This window comes from Simochromis diagramma, unplaced genomic scaffold (assembly GCF_900408965.1).
Source record: "Simochromis diagramma unplaced genomic scaffold, fSimDia1.1 OVJJ01000753.1, whole genome shotgun sequence".
In the NCBI taxonomy this organism is placed as follows: Eukaryota; Metazoa; Chordata; class Actinopteri; order Cichliformes; family Cichlidae; genus Simochromis; species Simochromis diagramma.
In genome coordinates, this window is record NW_024387523.1 from 17,674,941 (window position 1) to 17,692,671 (window position 17,731).

The window sequence follows — 17,731 nt, forward strand, 5'->3', positions numbered from 1 at the left end:
TTGTTCCTATTTGCTATGGCTGGTGCTCTAGGTTGCCATCGAAATTACTTGCAGCTGCACCGGAGTCTGCGATAGCCACGCGCACAGGTGCTGCGCCGTAATTGGTGGGACGACGCCCCTCTTTGTACTGAGCGCGCGAATGCACCCACGTCTCTCACAGTCGGCTGCTCGGTTAGCTAGTTCTTAGCGTGCCGTTGTACTCCCGTGGTTTAAACGGTACCGGGGGTCTGCAGGCACACCGGAGGACCAGCTGGGACGAGGCTCAAGGGGCTCTACACCTTAACCACACTTCAGCTTTCAGTTTTCTGTCAGCTACGTGGGAGAAACATGATGTCAGACAAGGAAGGTAGAGTGAGTACTTTAGTTGTCAGCAAAAAGAAACTATTCTGTTTGATGCCCCTCAGCTAGTTGTCAGGTTAGCTTAGGTGGCAGCTAGGGCAAGCTGCCCGTAGCTCTTGTGTTTTACTCTATAACAGTCAACACAAGCGGGGGTAATTTAAGAGTGTGAAGGTGAACTTTACTGATGTCAAAGCTCAGTTATTGTTTGGGCACCGTCTCTGAAAAGTTGGGGTAATTTGTGTGTGAATACCGGGCAGAGGTGAAGAAATGAGTTCACGTCTTATGGTAATGCTAACGCTGTAGCAAGGTGCGGGAACAATGAGAAGTTTCTCATAACACTGATAAATACCTAGGTCTTGTCACGTTAACAGTCAAATCACTTGATAGCGAAATTTGTTGACTGTAAAGACCAACTTTTAAAGGTTGTTGCTGATTCACCTGAATAATAAACTGGACTGGAGCCACAACACTGATGAACTTTACAGGAAGGGTCAGAGCAGACTCGACCTGCTGAGGCGGCTGAGGTCATTTGGAGTCCAGGGAGCGCTTTTAAAGACCTTCTATGACTCTGTGGTGGCATCCGTCATTTTTTACAGTGTTGTATGTTGGAGCAGCAGTTTATCGGCAGCTGAGAGGAAGAGGTTGGATAAACTCATTAGGAAGGTCAGCTCTGTTCTGGGATGCACCCTGAACCCAGTGCAGGTGGTGGGGGACAGAAGGACTCTGCCAAAATAACATCTCTGATGGACAGTCTCCCACCCCATGCATGTAAATGTTGCTGAACTGCAGAGCTCCTTCAGTGACAGACTGCTGCATCCTCGATGCATGAAGGAGCGTTTCCGCAGGTCCTTCCTCCCTGCAGCTGTCAGACTGTACAATCAAAACCGCTCCCAACAAACATAGTGCAAGTGACAGCGCTGATGTAAACCTCCTATTTTATCAACCGATTCACACTATAACCAGGGTTTGCCTCTTAACTTTATTTAATTTAATAACTGTACAGTACTGTTTTTGGTAACCATTGTCCTTGATGAAAATATGTAAAAATTGTGTATGTTTCTGTTCTGTGTCTTGTGTTTGTTTGTATATGTGTCTTTCTTGCTGCTGTTACACCCAAATTTCCCCTTGTGGGACAATTAAAGGGTTATTCTATTCGATTAACTGTAACAGAAATAAATCTAGTATAAACTAACAGCTTGAGTTAGTGAAATCTATGGATATATCTGACAGGTATTTGTACATTTTAGTTAGTTACAGTATTACTGTGTGGCCAATTATCAATACTGGTTCTGTGACCACTTTGTCTTCCAGCTGGTGCTTTTGATGATGCGTTGGAGGAGAGGGTCATCAATGAAGAGTACAAGATCTGGAAGAAAAACACCCCCTTTCTTTACGACCTGGTTATGACCCATGCCTTAGAGTGGCCCAGCCTGACTGTTCAGTGGTTACCTGACGTCTCAAGGTGGAAGTGCTTACACATTTGACCAGTAATATATCTCAAACATGCAAGAAAGTGGTATTAATGCATTAAACCTTTTTTTCTCTCCCTACCAGGCCCGAGGGAAAGGATTACAGCGTACACAGGCTCATTTTGGGCACTCACACGTCTGATGAGCAGAATCACCTGGTTATTGCTAGCGTGCAGCTGCCCAATGATGATGCCCAGTTTGACACCTCGCACTACGACAGTGACAAAGGAGGTGGGTATATTGATAAAGAGAGAATGTATAATGCATTCACTTCATATTTTATATACTTACAGCTTGCAAACATATTTCTCTATATTTCCCTGAAGAGTTTGGAGGCTTTGGCTCAGTAAACGGCAAGATTGAGATTGAAATCAGGATCAATCACGAAGGAGAAGTGAACCGTGCCCGCTATATGCCCCAGAACCCCTGCATCATTGCCACTAAGACCCCCACCTCAGATGTGCTGGTGTTTGATTACACCAAGCATCCCTCAAAGCCAGGTGCAACAATCACACAAAGCACAACACACCGCTGAAGATGGCATGTTCTTGAGTACGTTATGAAAAACTGGATTGTGATTGGTAGCTTGCTGGTATTAAAACAATTATACAACTTCATCAAAACATAAATACTGGGCGTACAGAATCGCTAGTCAAAAACAAACTTGTCTGTTCAGTTCTTTTAGACTCGCACCTCTCTTCCAGTGTCTCTGAATTGACAGTTGATTTTATTATGTCGTCTTTAGATACTCCAGGAGTGTGTCGCCCTGATCTGCGTCTCAAAGGCCACAAGAAAGAAGGCTATGGTCTATCCTGGAATTCAAATCTGTCAGGAGCTCTTCTTAGTGCGTCAGATGATCACGTAAGAGGAAGTAGTTCTTGTTTTATGAAGAAATGGTGCTAAATATTTTTCTGTTTTTAATTTTTAGCAGCAGATATTTCCAACTAGGGCTATTTTACAGATTTGTTATATTAGTTTCAATCACTATATTTCCAGTACCATAAATAAAAGTAAACTGCTTTGCCAAAAACGTCACACACACAGATATTTTGGTGGGCAGACTTCAGCCTTCATGACCGCTTGCATTCACTGTTTGGTTCCAATCCCTCGAGTTGTCTGTGTGACGTGCACATGGAAATGCTCGTAATTTAACTATTAAACTGCTCTCAGCTTTGTTCATTTGCAGCTTCTATTACTGTAGTTATCACAGAGCATTATTTCTACGATTAGGTTATTGAACTAGCATTTCTGATGCCAGCTGGTGAATTAAATCATTTACTCAGCTGATCCTTTACATCAGGGGTCTCAAACTCCAGTCCTCAAGGGCCGGTGTCCTGCAACTTTTCCACGTGTCCCTGTTGCAACACGCCTGAATACAATTAATTAAAGTCATTAGAAAGACTATGCAACTTTTAGACTGCATGCTGAGGTGGAAATTCAGCTGTTTGATTCATGTTACAGCAGCTTATGAGTGAATGAACATGGTGCAATAAAAGTACTTTTAGAAGTTCATTTTTCCAAACACTTACATTTACTTAAATTTAGCATGCAGGTGAGTTCTATATTCTCGCTAATGAGCTACTAATTTTATTCAGGTGTGTTTGCAACAGGGACACCGGCCCTCAAGGACTGGAGTTTGAGACCCATGCTTTACATCAGGGGTGGGCAATTCCAGGCCCCGAGGGCCGGTGTCCTGCAGGTTTTAGATCTCACCTTTGGTCAATACACCTGAATCACATGATTAGTTCGTTACCAGGCCTCTGGAGAACTGCAGGAGCTAATTTAGCCATTTAAATCAGCTGTGTTGGTTCAAGGACACATCTAAAACCTGCCCTCGAGACACCGGCCCTCGAGGCCTGGAGTTGCCCACCCCTGCTCTACATTCATAACTACAATGACTTCTGTCTAAATGTTTTTCCACAAATGCTGTCATAAACTGACCTTAATGAAATGTCAGGAAGGTATTAAAAAATGTGCACTGCCAAAAACCTGCTGTTGACAATCATTTTCCAATTTTACTATGTTTTTACAAAACTGAAGTGCAAACATGAGGTTTGATGTGTTTATGTGGCTTTTGTCCCTTAGACAATCTGTCTGTGGGACATCAGTGCTGTTCCCAAGGAGGGCAGGATAGTAAATGCAAAGACGGTCTTTACCGGTCACAGTGCTGTGGTTGAAGACGTCTCTTGGCATCTGCTTCACGAGTCGCTCTTTGGATCTGTAGCAGACGACCAGAAGCTTATGATGTAAGGCTCTCAGTCAAATACCACGCGCAGGTGAAGCACACTTAGTTTTTTCAAATGCAGCAAAAGGATGAGCGTCACCCTGTGTCTTGTCCTTTAAGTTGGGACACTCGTTCAAACAATACCTCCAATGCCAGCCATGCAGTGGAGGCCCACACAGCAGAGGTCAACTGTTTGTCATTTAACCCTTTCAGCGAGTTCATCGTTGCCACCGGCTCAGCAGACAAGGTGATATAATATTCCAACACTTTTTTAATTGGTATTGTTTTATTAACAGCAGGACTTTTAACTGAGTGCATTTTGTAACTGTTGACTAAATAATCCTCATGGTATTGTTAGTTTTGTAACTGCAGTGTTGTTGCAGAAAATGTTGCAGGCATGTTGTAATATATATCTGTGCCGCCCACAGACCGTGGCTCTTTGGGACTTGAGAAACCTGAAGCTAAAGCTACATTCCTTTGAGTCGCACAAAGATGAGATCTTTCAGGTAAGATGTTTCTTTATATGAATGAAATTGTACTGAAATAAGGACAGTATCTAGTGGTGCAGTGATATAATTTTGTATATTTTATACTGATTTTAATTTTAAAATAAAGCACTGAAATAAATCTTACGTAGTATATGCCTCTTTTGACTCAACCTGCTGCCTTCAGCCTGCAGCAGGTTGGTAAATTTAAATATTATATTAAAGTAAGTTAGCAGTCTGTCTAAATAATATATTTTAACTTCTGCAGCTTTTTTTTGTTTTGTTTTTATCCTACAAACAAACTTCAGTGGCTGGGAGAAACTGGAAAAATGCTTTTCTTCACATCTGAGCTCGTTGAGCAAACATGTTGGTTTGATCAAGTACTGCTGCTAGTTCCTCTTACCTGTGAAGCTTTTAATCTCGATTACAATAAGACGTGTTGCTGTTGTGGACTGTAGAAAAACTCCACCCAAACTCACCGTCTTGGTCAGAGCACCGCTTCTTTGCTGTTTGCTGTGTGTAACGGCTCAGCTCGGCGTTAAACTACGACAGCAATGACTTTGCTGCTGATATCAGTGTTCTTGTTGAGAAAATAGTGGCTGTGTGGGTTTCAACATACACTTCCGCATTTTGATTATTATTATTATTATTATTAATATTCCTGATGATCATTCCGATGCAGATGCCAAGACGTTCTTGTAATTCCAAAGCAGTGAATCACACAGACAGTAACTCAAAGATTTACTTTTATGATGAATGAATGAGCTGCGTTAATTGCTTTTCACCTTCAGCGCCTTAAATTCTGTTTTAGGTTCAGTGGTCACCTCATAATGAAACCGTATTAGCATCTAGTGGAACAGATCGCCGCCTCAATGTCTGGGATCTCAGGTACACACATTATTTGATAAGACCTTCTTAAAACAGATGGCTTTAAAGACTTAGTTGACCCCTGAAATGTGTGGCACAGTGTAGTGACATTGCCTTGTATAAAGTTTAACTCTCATTTCTTCTGTAGTAAAATTGGCGAGGAGCAGTCACCAGAAGATGCAGAGGACGGCCCACCTGAGCTTCTGGTGAGACTCGCTGAAGTCTGTAGAAGTGTCGCCATCTTGCATTGATCTATGCCGAAACTTGAAGCTTCTCTTCTCTTTACTAGTTTATCCACGGAGGCCACACAGCCAAGATCTCTGACTTTTCCTGGAACCCCAATGAACCCTGGGTCACCTGTTCTGTGTCTGAGGACAACATTATGCAAGTGTGGCAAATGGTAAGACAGCTGTGACCACATGTTAGCTTTCAATCCCTCTGCCTTGTACCATACGATTTTTTTTTTTTTTTTTTTTAATGCTTTTTGTGAGTGTGTTGTTCCATCTACCAATTATTTTATTAATTTAGACATATTTTTACTAAAGGTTTTCTCACAGCTAATATTTTTGAGTCTGAATAACTGACACTGATTTGTCCGTGTAGGCTGAGAACATCTATAATGATGAAGAACCTGAGGGTACAATGGAAAGTGAAGCTACCGCGTAACACCTCCACGTGTCGTGTGCATTCACCTACAAGCCTGATCACAAATAGTTCCACTCAGCTACTCCGCCATCCTGCTCTGCTTCCATCAGGACACTAAATGCTAAGAACACAGTGTGACTAAGTGTAGCGCTGGCTTGTTTTGGAACACCGAAAGTGACTCTTTTTAGTAACTTACTGCCTCAAGAATTTCACTTTTTTTCATTTTTATTTCTTTATTTTTGTTTTTTTTCAATGCACTTATGTATAATCTGTATTTTTGTAATCTAACTGGCTCTTCCTTGTACAATGCTATATTGTAAATGCTTTCTTTCCCTAATAAAGTGTTATTGAACAATTTAAAGTGATTATGTTACAATGTTAAGTAAAATGCCAGCTAGAATTTGACGCAGTCCACAGAACAGTGGCATTGAATGTGACTTTCTTGAAGTAACGTTCCTGAAATCTTGTTGCTCTGGTTTTTGTGGACTACAGATGATTATAGAAGAGAGATTTAGAAGGTACTGTTGTCATTTTCATCCTGTGTGGGTTTTTTTTTTTTTTTTTTTTTTTTTTTTAAAACTGGAAATGACAAGCAATGACTTGTGATAGACAGGTTGTTGGTCCATGAGCACTGACTGCACTGGACACTCCTTTCTGACCCTTACAGTCACCCTAATTTATTAACAAAATGAACTCAATGTTTGATTCTTTATGACCTCAAAATAGTAACTGAGTGTTAGCAGACTGTTTATCTGGATCATAAAGGAGTAGAGGCCTAATTCCACACAGATAAAGCCAGAAGTCTTCAGAGTCATCGCCCTCTGCTGGCCATTTAAAGAAATGCAGGTTTTTACTTTTCAGGGTGAAAAGTTACTGTATGGAGGGCCACAAGTGCCAAAATGAATGAAATAAATCCCTCATTAAACAATTAAACATATCATTGATTAGTTTTTTTTAATGAAATGTCATTAATTAAAATCATAAAATTTTAAAGTGACATGAATAGATATTTAAGTTTATTTAAGCCATACATTTAATGACACTAAATTATTTATTGATATATTATTTGATTCATTTTGGTACTCATGGTACAGCATAGTTTATTCTCCTTCAGCCACAAACGTTTTTTGCATGTTTAATATTTTGCATGTTTAACATCCACTATGCCTGTAATTCTGTGAAAATGAGGATTGTCTCCTTGTCAAACGTGAGCATTTTAGTCACAGTTTTTAATCATTTTAGTGAAAGAGTTGATGATGCTTCGTCACACTTTGCTCAGGCCTCTTTTGTGTTGTGATGTTTTGGTACTTTTTCCCGTCTCTGAGGCTTACTCACCCTGTTCGTCTGTGTCCCAGTGTTTAGTTCTTCAGGCACGTTGGCCTTATAAGTACAAGAAATCCAGTCTGCTCTTCAGAGACAGACATTAACTCATCAGTGGCACTTAGATTACAAAGAACACACTGTGTTTATTCATAACAAACACTTTCCTACAGGCTGCAGTCTAGTTTATCTTTACAAAAAAAAAAGATCGGTCTTGGTTTTGTCCTGTAACAGCATGTATGTTTATATGTGTTAAAGTGCACTGATCAAACCTTTAGAGTTTACTATGTTTCCTAAAACACAAGCTCATTTTGTGTGAAGAACAGTCATGTTTCCTCCTCATTGTCACCCTTGTTATGGTCCTGAATGGCATTTCTGTAAAGAAAAACAATCTAGTTACAGGCTTAAAGGTTTAAAGGTGTGGTGCAGACTTGATGAACGGATTACCTGTAAAGTAGGAGCTGCTCGTTAAGGCTATCTCTCAACTCCTTGATCTCTTTGGTTTTTCGCTTCTGAATCTGTAACTCAGTCTTCAGTTCTCTGCTGCTCTCCTCCAGACAGTGCACCGTCTCCTGAGAGGCAGGCATAATGTCAGTGTTTTTGTCGTCATGCCCTACTTTTTCCTCAGTCACCTTGGTTACCTTGTACTGCCCCACGTTTTCTCTTCTTTGCATGTGGATAAGATTGAGTTTCTCCTCCAAACAAGCCCTTTGCAGCTTCAGTTTTTCTATCTCCTCCATCAGAGGTCTCAGCTGGGCTCTCAGCTCCTGGGCCTGCTCTTTGGCTTTAACGATTGCGCCAGCTGTTGCCTCTCTTCTCTTCAACAGTGCAAGCAAAATGGGCTCATACCTGGACAAGCAAAACAGAGAAAGCTTTAGTGTTTTATAGCTGTAACACTGTGTCAGTGGGTTTTTATGTCTTAAAACTACGGCACTACCAAATGTCTGTGTGTGTCAAAAGGAAGAAAAACACGTGTTTTGGTGATTCCACTGACTGCACCTGTCCTCCAATGCTTTCAGGCCACCCTCCACATACTGCTGTATGTCCCCACATGAATGCCTCCTGCATTCAGTCAGCTCCTCTGCAGTGTTGGTAGTCTGACTGGAGCTCTGTTCCTGGAGCTTCGCTCTTACTACTGAGAGCTGTTGTTGTTGGGCCAGCCTGAGCTGGCAGCCCTCTTCTATCAGCTGGAGCACCAAGGATTTCAGCTTCTCCTGGAAGAAATTCATTTAGAAGAAGATGAATGAATGGTTGGAAATGTATGATGGATGGAAATGTAATTATGTTCTTACCTCTTCTCTCTTTAGTATCTCCACTTCACGGCGCTGGTTGTTCAGAGCTGCCTGGCTGTGGGCGCAGCCCCTCGCCATTGCAAATAGCCTCCTCTTCAGCTTTCTAAGCTCATCTTGTAGCCCCTGTCTCTCCAGGTTCACCTTCCACATCCTTCTTTCCTCCTCTGCCCTCTCCTCCCTGAGGATCTCTCTCTCCCTCTTTCTTTCTCCCCTTCTGCCTTCTTGTTCTTTTTTGAGCACATTCATCAGGTCTGCCACTTTGTTATCAATCCACTCCTCCTCCTCCTCCTCCTCCTCACTTGCCCCTTGGCCTTTTTCCCCTCTCAGGCACAGCACCTCTACCAGCAGCTCCTTCCTCCTCTTCTGTAATCGCTGTACCCCTTCAATGCAGTCCTCCATCTGAGTCCCCAAGGCCTCTAATTCTGTCACACTAGATCCCAGATCTAAGGTGTCTCTCTTGAGTTCTTCAGTCTTCTCAGACAGGAGTTCATTGGCATCTACGTCAATCTCAATCACATCTCCTGTTGTTTCTGTGCTTTCATCAAATATATGTCCAGGCTTCATTCCCTCGCAGTACATTGTGTTCTCTTTTGTAGTATCTATGGGTGTCTCTGAAAAGCCGAACACCTTGTCTGTTTTTAGATGACCTGGGCTTTCTGATCGGTCCACAGAGAGCTCACCCATCATGTCATGGCCAGACAAATCTTTGTGCTGGCTGCCATTTGTTGCTGAACCTGCTGTCATTCTTTTCCCGGTGTCCTTGGAAACTTGACCTTCTTCCCAGGAGTCCAATTGCATTGGCTGGCTCTCCGTCTTTAATAGCCTCTCTTGCTGAATGGGCACTAGTGTTGTGCCTCTATAAAGCTGAGGGTTCTTGTTGATGTGTACATATTCTTGGCTTTCATCTGTAACCCACTCTTGGGGTTCAAAATCCATGCCAGTTTCTTCCATACAGCCCTCCAGCATGGCTAGCATCCCCAGCAGCTGGCCTTCATACTCCACCATGGTTTTGCTCAGTTTGTTACCTGCTGATGTCAGAGGCATTTCTGCCTGGTGACAGCTTTCTGTGGTCACGCCACACCTGTCGATGACAGTTCCCATGCAATGCGATTGGCCCTGGGCAGGCTTTTCTTCAGCACTGGTCCCATCTATGTGTGTGTCAATGTAGCTAGTTGAAAGATAGGCTTGGGGGTGTTTCCATGCTTCTCCACACTTTTCCACTGTTACTTCCTCTTTTGCCTGACCGTGACTGGATTCATTCAGATTTGTTTCAGTATAATTTGCTGAGTACTGAGAGCCAAACGAAATACCGGTGAGCTCTTCACAGCTCTTCAGTAAGTCATCCATCTCCTGTAGGTATGGCTTTATCAAAGCTGATTGCTTTAGCTGTGCGCCTGTGAAGGTGGGGTCATGGAGGTTTGTGTTGCATTCTCCTTGTTCCATGAGGGATCTCTCTGGATTCCCCTCCTCTTCCTTAATGAAGAGTGGCTCAAAACCAGAGGATGAAATGTTATCATCTAGGTCATCCATCTGTTTGGCCTAATTCCCGTTGCCCTGTTTTGATGTAGAAGTCCCCTTCAGAAAGGCCTGTTAAACCAGATGAATACGTTAGGCAGTCTCAGGCCTCTTAGCTATATATTAGGTCTGGCTTAAAATGATAACATGTGAGCATACAATAGGGGCTGGGTTAATGTTTTGGCTGGACTTGCAAGCTATGCTGATGTCATTAGCACATGTGGGCATGTGGAGGCATGGTTTAGCAGGGTATGTTTTTGACAGCTGCTCCCTTAGGCTAGGTGCCACGGGCACCAATTCAGTGCATGGCCACGGTCAAACACACCTCAGACAAGTATGCATTCAATGAACACAAAACCTCTAGTGATATAAACACACACAGACAGTTTTCATCTGAAGTTCCAGCAAGTGGCATTACAGAGATTACACCAGCAAGCAGATTATCATAACATGTCATTGTCCCTGTCGATGGATGGGCACTTGGAGTCTCCCCTGGTGAATAATGCAGCTGTAACTGTACCCTTTGAGGTGTTTGCCAAGACTAGCCAGATACTCCCCAAGGGTAAATTGATCAAATTGACCCAATAATGTCATCGGGTAGAGATTTGAGACAAGAGAGACAAGATCCATGTGATAGATGCTGTTTCTTGGTTTGAAACCAACTAAAAAAAAAGCAAAAAATCAAGCTAGAACTCTTGTGCTTGTATTTAACTAGGTCATTTCATGTAATTAATGAGCATATTTTAGAAGCTACATTTTGTTGTTCTTTCTTTGACATGTTTGACTGCTAACAGAACAAAGCTCAGTAGAAGATATGACAGGGACCAGCTGTCTCACTGCAGGACAGGTGCTGGGATAAGGCACAACACCCAGAGACAGCACCAGGATGCGCCTGATGTCCATCTTACACAAAAACATTTCCTTATCAGTTAAGCAAAAGGCCACAGTAAAAATAAAAAAACTGCATTATGAACAACAACAGAAAGTTCATGAACGTATAATTAATTTAAACCATCACAAGAACTTACTTCTCAACATATGATTCCTTTTTTCTGCCTTCCTGCTGTATCCCGATGATGAATCTGCTGAGCAAGAATAAAATCAAGGCGCTCTGGTTCAAACGGCAAAAGTAAAGTGAGTGTTAAAGAATGAGCGGGAGCAGCGAGTACAGATGAACCGAGAGAGGAGGGAGGATAAAGACAGTTGACCCAGCCTCCTCTCACTCAGTCACTGTGCTGCTATGCGTGACCATGACTACCCCGGGTCTGTTTATGTCTATTAATAAACACTGTGCAGGGGGAAAGAAGAGGCACAGCAGGCTGCCTGTTTCACCCCGAGAGTATGAGGTTCCATTTGTGTCAAAATTTTGCTCATGTGCACAATTTTTACATCGACTGAAAATGTGACAAAACTTTTGTTTTTGAGCTCTGAACTGTTTTTCAGATACTACGAAACTCTTTAACAAACACACCTGCCAAAGCAATTGTTTGTACCAGGAGCTGTAAAGTGCTGAAAACTGCAGTTGTGTGCTGCGTCTGAAGCCCATTCTTTTCTGTGGCTTGCAATAATGTGTTTGCACTGCATTAAGTAAAGTGCAGCATAAGTGCGCCGGCTAAAGAGCATTTATGTGTGCTGCAGCTGAACTTTGACTGCGGCCATGTTTGACTTGTATGTGATATGCATCCAAGTAGACGGGAAGGCCATGAGCAAGAGATTTAATTATGTTGTACAGGCAGGGCTTGGTGACCAGCGACCACAACATGCCATGTTATAAAAAATTAAGAGGCAGGTAACAACAGTGAATATGACATCAATTTGATGTGAACTTTGCCATTTGTGAGGCACCGCACGACGAGTATAAAATCCTAATAGTCATCACAGCACATCCCACTTCCTGTCTGAAAGATCCTTTAATGTGCTGATCTTTACAGTATGATAAGGCATGTTTTCTGGCTTGTATAAAAAACATTACTTGCCTCTATGAAAAGGGAGGTGCCAACTGTTGACCATCATTATTTCCTAACCGCACCCCCCTGTAAATGGTGTCATTGATTTGTACTGCTGAGGTGTGTTTGTGGTGTTGATGCCTTTTGGTGCTTTATTGTGAAATTATCTGAAAGTCATATGTCTTACGGTGTGGTATTGTTTGTGCTTCAGTTTTGGTGAATGAAATTTAGGGATTTTAGTCTCATCTTAATGAATACTATGTTGTCCGTGTTGTGCTCATAAAGCTTATAAATCTTGGTTAGCTAGCTTTTAACCAAGCTAGCTAACCATGCTTGCTAATAGAGATTGACAGACCATGTGACTTTCGCGCATTGCATTGTAGGTACAAGGGCAACAAAATCAAAACACTGCATCAAGCGCTAGCATTTCCAGCACCGGTAATCATTAATTCTGCGGTTTTAATCCCTACTTGCATTTTATTTGCCCCAAAACCAGTTATGTACAAAACACCGGAGAACACGGCAGGTCCGTACAAAGACAGACTTGACGAAAAGGCAAAAAAAAAGTATGAGGAAAAAATCAAAGGAGTGAAAGGGTCAGACCCATACGAGTAAGGACGTTAGCGTGCTGCCCGACTTTCATCACGCACATATTTATTATTATATGGTCCTAAGTGTGAGTGCATACACTCACAAAATGTTTAGTAACTTCAGATCCCTGCAACAAGCCCAGGTCCAGCTTACTTTGGTGATTTGGACTATTCCATTTCACAGCTGTTGTTAGATTTTTCTTTATCTCCTGTACAGGCCAACGCAATCTATTTGTCATTTCAGGTTGTAGTATTACACAACATTTTCGGATCTAATAGAAAAAAAAGAGTTTCGTAATTCATTCAATTATTGTCCTTATTTATAACTGGCATTATTATTTCATTCTATTATAGAATCTTACAGGAAAGACGCAAAATTGTGTTCCATTGTGCTTTATCAGCTGCTTCGGTGAAAAACAAATCAACAATGAAAAAAAAAAAAACACAACATTGCAAAACAACATACTGGAAAACAGTTATTCATCACTTGATTGCTTCAATACAACACTTGGGCACATATATGCAGGACTTTTCGTGGCTGTTTTGATATTGCTCTCCCTCTTAACCGATCAAATCTTGCTGTGGTAGCAGCTTTAAACTCGGTATGACCCAGGTTGATAGAGGGTGCACAGTCTGGATCGCATTCCAGCATTTTGTAGGCTGGTTTTCCTACAAAATACAACAAACATTAGCCCACAAAGCCACCGCGAACAAAGCAGCATAGCGCAACAAATTCAATTCAAATTAAGACTTATTTGTAACCTACATCAACAATTATGTTATGATAAATTACGTACTAACTACAACAGAAGACTGACCTTTGTGGGAATGCTTGGAGCAGACTAACATGTGAGCTGGAGTGTTCTGGAACGTTATATTTGGTCTTCGAATGGCTGCAATCCAGGCCATCCGTCGGCTCTTTGTTACTTCGGAAACACGGCTTAAACAATTTCTCTTCCACGACGTAATCAACAACAAACAGCATGTCAGGGCATTATTCTCAACATCCAAATGAGAGGAAGTGCAACAAGATAACAGTATAGTTTGATTTACACAAATGCGAAACAGTGTTTTGTTTATGAACAGTATAAAAGATGGATGTAGGTAGCTACTGTGAAGTCCATCAATATTCATCCGTCAACTGAAGTACAACTACATATTCAGTGGGATGGCTGCACATTTAAACATAATTTTGGCACAAATAGGACTCCATACAGGACAGATAATGGGCTTTCCAAGTAGAAAGTTTATTAGTTCTCTCATTTTAGCTCATTTAGCTGTTTTATTTTCTTGAATTATTCAACATAATCTTGGAAAAGTCTGCCTTATTTTTAATTGCTGCTGTATAGTAAAAACAAGGCCACCAAACTCCCAGGAATCTCTTAGTCTTGACACCTTAGAGATCAGGGAGTGTAGATGCATCCGTTACGGCTGCTGAGAGGCATGGGTATGTGTTTATGATGAAAGAACACGGCTCCAGGATTCCACCCGTGCCATCTCATTATCGAAAAGTCTTTAAATAGCTGCCTGCATTTTTCTGGCTGTTTCCCAGAGGAGGATCGTTTTCCATCCAAACTCCTGACCCCCAACAATCAACTGGCAGACAGGTGCTGCTCCGGACGAGCAGGGAATGACATGGATACAGATTATTTGGAAAATATGAGGCAGATGAAAAAGAAATGAGATGATGGCGATGACGCAATAAAGAAGGAAGATAGTAAAGAGCAGACATTACTGTGACCTAAGCAGCAAAGAATTGCTTTGTGGTTTTTTACACCAAAAACTATTATTTAAATTCCCTTTGAGTGACTTTTCTTTTTATGTAGAATGTAAAAAATTAATTCCCTTTATGAGTTTTTTGTATACTGTTGTATTTTGTCAGATTTTATATCTTTCATTTTACACTACTCATATATTAGTACTTTCGTATTACAGCTAAACACCACTAGATGGCCTCATAGCTTAATTTGAACTTTTATGACACTGGGTAACATTATAGAAAATATTTAAGATTTTCTATAATGTTAGGAACAGCTGTTTTATGTTCTTTAAATGCAGAAATGTACTCCCAGCTGTTACTATACCATACTGTGGTTTTTCTCTCTTTTTCGTTTCACATCATCTCAGCTTGCTCAAAACAGCCAGAAGAAAAAGATGGACTCAAACTGTCAAAGATTAATTTACCACGTATCCCCCTGTGATGTGTATTTACTTGACCCTGTCTACTAAATATACTTCATGTGCAGTTAACACCCTGTAAAACAGTGACGGTCGTTCCCCTGAGATCGTGATTCAGTGTTTCCATTGCAAACGTATGTCCCCTGTGCTCAAGAGAAGATGTAATGTTTATCTAATTCACCCTCCTCGACTGCTTCAGCTCTGTGTTTTGGCAAGTCCCGGCTTAGGGAAAGAGACGGTAATTTACGTGACGTTATGTCCAGGGCTGATCTGTTTCAACACATTGTTTAACACTGGGATGATGCACACCCACGCAGCCACTGGGAGAGAGGCTTAGTGGCGCTCCCTCTCTTCCTCAGTTCCTTGCCTGAAAAATGATTAGAGTATAGATGGAGAGGTGATCAGTGTGTGTGCGTGGGTGTAGAGTAGGGCAAGGGGGAAACCAAATATTCAAGGGGGTGTGGTGGTTGGAAGCCCACTGTCCCACTGAGATAGGCCATATGCTGGACTTGCTGCTCCAAACTGCAGTACTTTCCAAACTCACCAGAATGTCCTGTCAGTGTGTCGTCCTCTTTCTTCTGTTTCTCCTTTCCTTCATCTCTTTCATTTTCTCACAAACAGCAGTAAGGTGTCACTAGCAACAGAAAGCTGAACTAGCTAAATATACCTCTTAAACAGCTGTTATATTGTTATATATTTTATTTTCCAGGGTTTCTGGAAGTACATTTTGTTCTATTTCATAAACACTGATGCCATTTGGAGGGAGCAGTTCAGTTTGTTTGGCTTGCATACAGACCTGCAGGACCACCTGTGTGGCACGAGCACAGTGGAGATCACCTGCTTTTAGGTTTTCTCACTCCTGCTCCTGAACTGCATTAACTTCTTCTTTGTAACACACCTAAATAAACTAAATGTGCATTGTCAGCTGTTAAAAAAAAAGGAAAAAATCAGGACAGTTTGGGAAAATGTTTCCTGGTGTTTCATGTTGAAGTGTCCTATATGGGTCATTTGTTTGTGGTTGTGCTTGTGTTTGGGGGTCTGACCACATTTGGCATACAGGGAATTAATATTGTTCTTGTTATAAAGTCAAGATTGAAACAAAGCTATAGCACTGTGCAAAAGTCATGAAAAGAAAAGCACCATCAGATTTTGATCCACCGTGTAATATCATCTGGTTGCATTTGATTTGCAACAGCTTCGTTTTTTAGCACGATAATGATCCCAAACACACTTCCAGTGCAGTAGAAGCATGCCTGGATAGAAAAACACACCGTGGAACACTATCAGTCATGGATCGGCCTCCCCAGAGCCCGGTCCTCAACATTACTGAAGCAGTGTGGGATCATCTTGACAAAGAAGGGAGTTAATGCGAGACAAATCCAGTCCAGCCCTGGGCACGACACGCAGTGAATTAATCTGAGAAGGTGCATTAAAAAATAAATGGCCGCGCAAGCGGTGCACATCGCAAATTGGATTCTACAAAGACCGGCCCACCAGGTATTAAAGCCATAAAGCCTTTGAATGAAAACAAATGCTGTTGTGACAGTGATGTACAGTCTTGTTGGTATATGTATGATTTCTATACATTTTACATCAGATAAAAACTTTGGTTGTAAGCTTCAGAAAACTATTTAATAACAGCCAGACATTTTAAATGAGAATAAGAAAGAAAAGTATTTCTTTGTGCCCCCTCTCCCTGTTAATGCTCTACCTGCCCCCCCCCCCCCCTGGCAAAACTTTGCTAGACGCGCCCCTGCACAGTTACCAGCTGTCAGCTACATAGAAAAGGACCCTGGTGTTATTTGTCTCTCAGAAACAGTTCATAACTTCCCTTCAACTCATTCATGTCACCTAATCCACCACCTTTCATTGTTTATACCGTTACAAAAAAATAAAAATAAAAATAAATCATCGGCCCACCGAGCAAATGCCCGGTATGCCCGATGGCCAGTCCAGCTATGGTCGTGCCATCAGTTAACCCTTCGACCCCTGTCTTAGTCTCTGTCTGTGTTATGTTTCCTGTTTTACTTTGGTAGTCTCTTGTCACGTGTGTGTTATGTTCAGTTTTGCTTCCCTTTGTCTCATTTGAGTCGACCTTTGAAGTATATTTTCTCTCTGGAGTCCTGCACTGCTGTGTGGTAGGTGAGACTACACAGCTGAACCATGACAGTCATGGTGGTAGCTCAACAAGGTTTCATTTTGGAAAATATTTAATTAAGAAGCCAATTTGAGTGGTTACAATTTTGTTTGGGTGTTTGTAAGCACAAAAGAAATCCAGCTGTGTAAAGCCAAAATAGAACCAGACATGATGCACATATGATAACACTTTTACTCAGAAACTGTTTATGAGGAACTGCCAGAATGATGAAGCGAGTAACTAGTTGCTGCTTTGCCGGACTCTTAGTTCAGTGTCTTAAAATAAAGTTGCATAATTTGTTATTTTGTGGCAAAGAAACTCAGGAAATGATGGATCCACATCTCTCAATCTTGCCGTTACACATGGGTGTTCTCCTGAACATCCAGTCAAAGTGAACTGCTTCTTCAAACGCACTTTAAAAATATGTTCTTTCACAGCCGGTCTGGAGATCTAAAGCAAAGACTATCTGTTGACAACCAACTGCGTCCTCAGGTTAGACTACTGACTCGTGTTGTTCCTGCCCATCTGTCATGTCTTATAGTCGTGTCTTACTACAGCTGAGTGTGTTTTAATGACAGTGACCTTATGTTGTGTTTACTTTGAACAGAGTGCTTCTGCTACGTAATTGTCATCTCTTTACCATCTTCAGTCACTCGCAGTCTGTACCAGTAGGCTTTTTATGGTCGTAAAGCATCACTTAATATGATGAAGTAGGCAGCCTCGT

The 17,731-nt window shown here is 41.7% G+C and overlaps 2 protein-coding genes across 3 annotated transcripts; one reads left to right on the top strand and one right to left on the bottom strand.

Moving 5' to 3' along the window:
- Positions 1-78: 78 nt before the first annotated feature.
- Positions 79-6,566, top strand: rbbp4 (retinoblastoma binding protein 4). Of its 2 annotated transcripts, none has more exons than XM_040021125.1 (12): positions 79-351; positions 1,651-1,801; positions 1,894-2,039; positions 2,135-2,308; positions 2,554-2,669; positions 3,894-4,054; positions 4,153-4,279; positions 4,461-4,538; positions 5,329-5,405; positions 5,533-5,590; positions 5,674-5,784; positions 5,988-6,566. In XM_040021125.1, exons 2-12 carry the CDS (start codon positions 1,743-1,745, stop codon positions 6,048-6,050), a joined length of 1,170 nt encoding a protein of 389 aa, XP_039877059.1. In that variant the 5' UTR covers positions 79-351; positions 1,651-1,742; the 3' UTR covers positions 6,051-6,566. The 2 variants fall into 2 exon arrangements, with proteins under 2 accessions (XP_039877059.1, XP_039877058.1); XM_040021124.1 differs by having other exon boundaries at positions 79-346.
- Positions 6,567-6,601: 35 nt separating this feature from the next.
- On the bottom strand, positions 6,602-11,370 carry sync (syncoilin, intermediate filament protein). Its single transcript, XM_040021121.1, has 6 exons — positions 11,185-11,370; positions 8,642-10,228; positions 8,349-8,563; positions 7,991-8,198; positions 7,797-7,921; positions 6,602-7,724 (listed from the first exon to the last, which is right to left on the bottom strand). The coding sequence occupies exons 2-6, from the start codon at positions 10,169-10,171 to the stop codon at positions 7,676-7,678; spliced, it is 2,127 nt and encodes a 708-aa protein (XP_039877055.1). The 5' UTR covers positions 10,172-10,228; positions 11,185-11,370; the 3' UTR covers positions 6,602-7,675.
- Between the last annotated feature and the right edge of the window lie 6,361 nt (positions 11,371-17,731).

Coding starts and splice junctions, on each gene's coding strand:
- rbbp4 (XM_040021124.1), top strand. Junction 1,802..1,893: donor TGGTTACCTGACGTCTCAAG/GTGGAAGTGCTT, acceptor TCTCCCTACCAG/GCCCGAGGGAAAGGATTACA. Junction 2,670..3,893: donor TTAGTGCGTCAGATGATCAC/GTAAGAGGAAGT, acceptor TTTGTCCCTTAG/ACAATCTGTCTGTGGGACAT.
- sync (XM_040021121.1), bottom strand. CDS start 10,171: ATGGATGACCTAGATGATAACATTTCATCCTCTGGTTTTGAGCCACTC. Junction 8,564..8,641: donor AGATACTAAAGAGAGAAGAG/GTAAGAACATAA, acceptor AATTTCTTCCAG/GAGAAGCTGAAATCCTTGGT. Junction 7,725..7,796: donor GAGCAGCTCCTACTTTACAG/GTAATCCGTTCA, acceptor TTTTCTTTACAG/AAATGCCATTCAGGACCATA.